This window comes from Anopheles moucheti, unplaced genomic scaffold, assembly GCF_943734755.1.
Source record: "Anopheles moucheti unplaced genomic scaffold, idAnoMoucSN_F20_07 U1, whole genome shotgun sequence".
Lineage (NCBI taxonomy): Eukaryota > Metazoa > Arthropoda > Insecta > Diptera > Culicidae > Anopheles > Anopheles moucheti.
In genome coordinates this window covers 455525-461352 of record NW_026453624.1, presented here as the reverse complement: position 1 = coordinate 461352, position 5828 = coordinate 455525, and the positions used below count along the sequence as shown (strand labels likewise).

Genomic DNA, 5828 nt, shown 5'->3' with positions numbered 1-5828 from the left:
ACCTTGATGGTCTTAGAACCGTTGAGTCCATGGTATTGCCAAAACAAACAGTCAACGCGATTGAACTGAAAAGAAGGTACCAATATTTGAGAGGCATTGACTTGCCGAATTATCGTGATGGTACTCCGAAGATAATAATCGGATTACCGCATGCGCACCTAATGTGTGCATTAAGAACAAGGGCTGGCCGCTCAGGCGGACCTATAGCTATTCAAACCCACTTGGGATGGCTGTTATTAGGGGCAAAAGGTTCGCATACTAAGCGAGCTAAATTTATTTCTATAATAGAATCGAAGAAGAAGCAGGCAGAGGTAGAGGCTAAGCAAAAGAAGACAGATGAAGCGATAAAAGGGAAACAGGAAGAGGAGAAAGTAGCTGAAGAAAATGAAGAAGAAGAAGGTGAGAAAGTAGCTGGAGAAAAGGAAGAAGTTAAGAGAAAACAAGAAGAAGAAGAAGAAGAAGATGAGAAAGTAGCTGGAGAAAAGGAAGAAGTTAAGAGAAATCAAGAAGAAGAAGAAGAAGAAGTGAAGAAAGGACGAGAAGAAGAAGTTAATAAAAGGCAAGAAGAAGAAAAGGAAGAGAGAAAGGGGAAACAGAAAGATGAGAAAGTAGCTGGAGAAAGGGAAGAAGTTAACAGAAACCAAGAAGAAGAAGAAGAAGAAGAAGCAGAAGTTGATAAAAAACAAGAAGGAGATAAGGAAGAAGTTAAGAGAAATCAAGAAGAAGAAGAAGAAGCTAAGAAAGGGCAAGAAGTTAAGAAAAGAAGGAAGTTAAGAAAGGACGAAGAAGAAGAAGTTGATAAAAAGCAAAAGGAAGAGGAAGAAGGAGTTAATAAAAATCAAGGCGAAAAAGAAGTTAATAAAAGGCAAGAAGAAGAAGAAAAAGGAGAAGCTAAAGAAGGTAAGAAAAGGCAAAAGGAAGAAGAAGCTAAGAAAATGCAAGAAGAGGAAGAAGCTGGAGAAAAGATAAGGGCTGAAGCAAAGGTCAAGAAGAAAAGGGCAGAAGAGGAAGCTAATAAGAAGCAGAGAGAAGAAAAAACCATGGCAAAAAATATGAAAGATTACTTATCAACGGAAGAATTTGGTGTCAAATTAGACTGCGCCCTACCAAAGTCCAAGGACGAAGAAAGAGCGCTGCAGATCATGAAGGAAACCTTTAGAAAAAGGGAAAAGGGCTACGAGATAGGGCTACTGCGGAAGACGGAAGACATAAATTTGCCCGAAAGCTATGGCCAAGCTTTGAGACGATTACAAAGTTTGGAAAGAAAGCTGGCACAAGATGATATATTTAAAAAAATGGTATCACGAGGACGATGAGCCTCCTACACCCAATCATTTCCTAATTGGATGTTCAGGAGAAGCGGAACCAACCCAGAATGAGGTATCGGAAGCCGAAGCATTAAAAACAGATTGGAAGAAAGCCCAATGGGTTGCTCGAAAAATACTGGTCTAGGTGGATAAAAGAATATCTGCCTCGATTAGTAAAACGCAAAAAATGGTTACAGCCAGTTAAAAAACTACCAGTTGGTGATATTGTAGCATTCCCGGACGAGCAGACACGCGGAAGGTGGTTAAAGGGAGTAATTACGCAGGCGCAAGAAGGCAAGGACGATCAGGTGCATTCCGTAACGATAAGAGTAGGAAGATTGTTTATTAAAAGACCTGCGGTAAAGGTCGCACAGCTGGAAGTTCGCGCACCAGGAAAGGAAGAGTAGGACATAATTCCGTCAGCTTTTTTTTGTAACACCTCTACGAGGAATTACGGGAGAGAGGATGTCGCTGACGGGAAATATGTCCTTTCAATAACCCGCTGTTCACTGTGTCCTTAGGAGAGAGCGTAGCTTATCTCTCGGTAATAAGAGAGTACGTAGCGGAGCTATAAGCCTACGCAAGAGGGTTCAGGGATTATAGGATAAAACAGGAGATCAGGATTATCGCTCTCTCGCGCCGCTTCTTAGTGAAGCGGCAAGTGAGAGGGAGCAAATCTGCGTGATTAGAGAACGGAAGAATGGATAAATGCGTGGCGCCAACTTCCTCGTAACATGCTTAACGCTCTCGCTAGCTTTCTAATGGGAAGCGAGAGGGACGGAAGTTAAGCGTCACTCCTTATCTCGCTTGCTGCGCAGGCTAAGATTTAGGAGTAAGGAATTGGCAAGGAATTGGCGCAATAAAATGGAAAAATGCAACGAAACTTTAGCAAACTTCAATGTATCATAGAAACGGCGATGAGATGATAAAAATTATAGGAAATAGTTAAAATTAATAGGCTAGGATTGTGATTAAGTATTAAAGGCAGGGTGGTTAGGAGTAGGGTGGTAGGCGAAGAGGCCAAAATCTACATTACGAGTCGCTAGCATATGTATCGCTAGCAGAACACAACAACAAAAGACGGCTACGGGGAGGTAGACCGGAAATAAACAAGCTTCTCACAACCGGAAACGAAAAGCCTTTTTATTTCGGTTGGCTGCGGCGTGGCTAGCATAGTTACTACCTACTCTCACCCTCGGTCGGAGTTTGATACTCCAGTCCGTGAGCTCGACACGGGTTTATCGCCCTGCTGTGCTGGGAACACTGGCGGTGGAAAACCCGTCCATGCAGAAACCTAAATCGTTTATCACATTCATGCACGCACTAAACAACATCATAATCAACATGAATGCTATCGGTCAACCCGAATACTTAAACGACTAACGTCTCTTAAAGGACTTGGCCAATAAGATACCAGCAAATTTGAAAGAAAAATGGTATAAACACATCCTTGCTCAGAAACATAAGGAGGGCAGGACCAAGTTAAGAACAGTGGAAGATTTTGCCAATTGGCTGAAGCCCGAAGAAGAGTTAGCTATCATGTTGGCTGCCGATGATGCGAATAATGTGATAAGTTCATAAATGCGTCAACAAAATCAGCAACTGGCAAACCGTAATTTTAGACCTCAACCACGCCCACAATTTAATTCGAATCTATATTCGCAACCTAGAAGAGGTGCTATTTGTTTACTTTGTGGTCAAAACCACAGAACGCCAGAATGCTATCAATTTAAAAGCATGCCGATTGAAGGAAGGTGGGAAACAGTTAGGCGTATAGGTATATGCACTAACTGTTGCAACCAAACTAATCACGTTGCACAAAACTGCCTCCTGCCTCCTCAGTGTCGGCAATACGGATGCAGAGGAAGGCATCATAACTTATTACAAAGAGCAAATCCTACCGGGCTAAGACAGGTTGAGAACGTCAACACGCATCATGGTTCCGATCTACCTGATTTGTTTATTTCAAATAATACCAGTAACGCTTCGGCATAACGAGCAGGAAGTTCATACGTTCGACTTCATGGATACTGGATCATCCGTGAGCCTGATACATCGGGATCTGAAGGAGGAGTTACAAGTGAAAGGATCCCCCCGACCATTTTCTCTAGCGTGGACTAACGGCTCAATTCAGGATGAGCCTGATAGTCAAACCGTTTCCATTTCGATAAAAAATCAGGCTGGCAAATTTATAAACCTTGATGGTCTTAGAACCGTTGAGTCCATGGTATTGCCAAAACAAACAGTCAACGCGATTGAACTGAAAAGAAAGTACCAATATTTGAGAGGCATTGACTTGCCGAATTATCGTGATGGTACTCCGAAGATAATAATCGGATTACCGCATGCGCACCTAATGTGTGCATTAAGAACAAGGGCTGGCCGCTCAGGCGGACCTATAGCTATTCAAACCCACTTGGGATGGGTGTTATTAGGGGCAAAAGGTTCGCATACTAAGCGAGCTAAATTATTTTCTATAATAGAATCGAAGAAGAAGCAGGCAGAGGTAGAGGCTAAGCAAAAGAAGACAGATGAAGAGATAAAAGGGAAACAGAAAGAGGATAAAGTAGCTGAAGAAAATGAAGAAGAAGAAGGTGAGAAAGTAGCTGGAGAAAAAGAAGAAGTTAAGAGAAATCAAGAAGAAGAAGAAGGTGAGAAAGTAGCTGGAGAAAAGGAAGAAGTTAAGAGAAATCAAGAAGAAGAAGAAGAAGAAGTTAAGAAAAGACGAGAAGAAGAAGTTAAGAAAAGGCAAGAAGAAGAAAGGGAAGAGAGAAAGGGGAAACAGAAAGAGGAGAAAGTAGCTGAAGAAAATGAAGAAGAAGAAGAAGGTAAGAAAGTAGCTGGAGAAAAAGAAGAAGTTAACAGAAAGCAAGAAGAAGAAGAATAAGAAGAAGAAGAAGTTAATAAAAAACAAGAAGGAGATAAGGAAGAAGTTAAGAGAAATCAAGAAGAAGAAGAAGTAACTAAGAAAGGGCAAGAAGTTAAGAAAAGAAGGAAGTTAAGAAAGGACGAAGAAGAAGAAGTTGATAAAAAGCAAAAGGAAGAGGAAGAAGGAGTTAATAAAAAGCAAGGCGAAAAAGAAGTTAATAAAAGGCAAGAAGAAGAAGAAAAAGGAGAAACTAAGGAAGGTAAGAAAAGGCAAAAGGAAGAAGAAGCTAAGAAAATGCAAGAAGAGGAAGAAGAAGCTGGAGAAAAGATAAGGGCTGAAGCAAAGGTCAAGAAGAAAAGGGCAGAAGAGGAAGCTAATAAGAAGCAGAGAGAAGAAAAAACCATGGCAAAAAATATGAAAGATTACTTATCAACGGAAGAATTTGGTTTCAAATTAGACTGCGCCCTACCAAAGTCCAAGGACGAAGAAAGAGCGCTGCAGATCATGAAGGAAACCTTTAGAAAAAGGGAAAAGGGCTACGAGATAGGGCTACTGCGGAAGACGGAAGACATAAATTTGCCCGAAAGCTATGGCCAAGCTTTGAGACGATTACAAAGTTTGGAAAGAAAGCTGGCACAAGATGATATATTTAAAAAAATGGTATCACGAGGACGATGAGCCTCCTACACCCAATCATTTCCTAATTGGATGTTCAGGAGAAGCGGAACCAACCCAGAATGAGGTATCGGAAGCCGAAGCATTAAAAACAGATTGGAAGAAAGCCCAATGGGTTGTTCGAAAAATGCTGGTCTAGGTGGATAAAAGAATATCTGCCTCGATTAGTAAAACGCGAAAAATGGTTACAGCCAGTTAAAAAACTACGAGTTGGTGATATTGTAGCATTCCCGGACGAGCAGACACGCGGAAGGTGGTTAAAGGGAGTAATTACGCAGGCGCAAGAAGGCAAGGACGATCAGGTGCATTCCGTAACGATAAGAGTAGGAAGATTGTTTATTAAAAGACCTGCGGTAAAGGTCGCACAGCTGGAAGTTCGCGCACCAGGAAAGGAAGAGTAGGACATAATTCCGTCAGCTTTTTTTTGTAACACCTCTACGAGGAATTACGGGAGAGAGGATGTCGCTGACGGGAAATATGTCCTTTCAATAACCCGCTGTTCACTGTGTCCTTAGGAGAGAGCGTAGCTTATCTCTCGGTAATAAGAGAGTACGTAGCGGAGCTATAAGCCTACGCAAGAGGGTTCAGGGATTATAGGATAAAACAGGAGATCAGGATTATCGCTCTCTCGCGCCGCTTCTTAGTGAAGCGGCAAGTGAGAGGGAGCAAATCTGCGTGATTAGAGAACGGAAGAATGGATAAATGCGTGGCGCCAACTTCCTCGTAACATGCTTAACGCTCTCGCTAGCTTTCTAATGGGAAGCGAGAGGGACGGAAGTTAAGCGTCACTCCTTATCTCGCTTGCTGCGCAGGCTAAGATTTAGGAGTAAGGAATTGGCAAGGAATTGGCGCAATAAAATTGAAAAATGCAACGAAACTTTAGCAAACTTCAATGTATCATAGAAACGGCGATGAGATGATAAAAATTATAGGAAATAGTTAAAATTAATAGGCTAGGATTGTGATTAAGTATTAAA

At 41.8% G+C, this 5828-nt stretch overlaps 1 protein-coding gene across 1 annotated transcript; it reads left to right on the top strand.

Annotated features, from left to right (window-relative positions):
- Positions 1-3330: 3330 nt before the first annotated feature.
- LOC128309245 (uncharacterized) lies at positions 3331-4812 on the top strand (the record flags this gene model as incomplete). The annotated part of the gene is made up of 2 exons (XM_053045617.1): positions 3331-3813; positions 4564-4812. Coding segments are annotated over exons 1-2 (732 nt in total), but the record flags the coding sequence as incomplete, so codon positions are not given.
- Positions 4813-5828: the final 1016 nt, after the last annotated feature.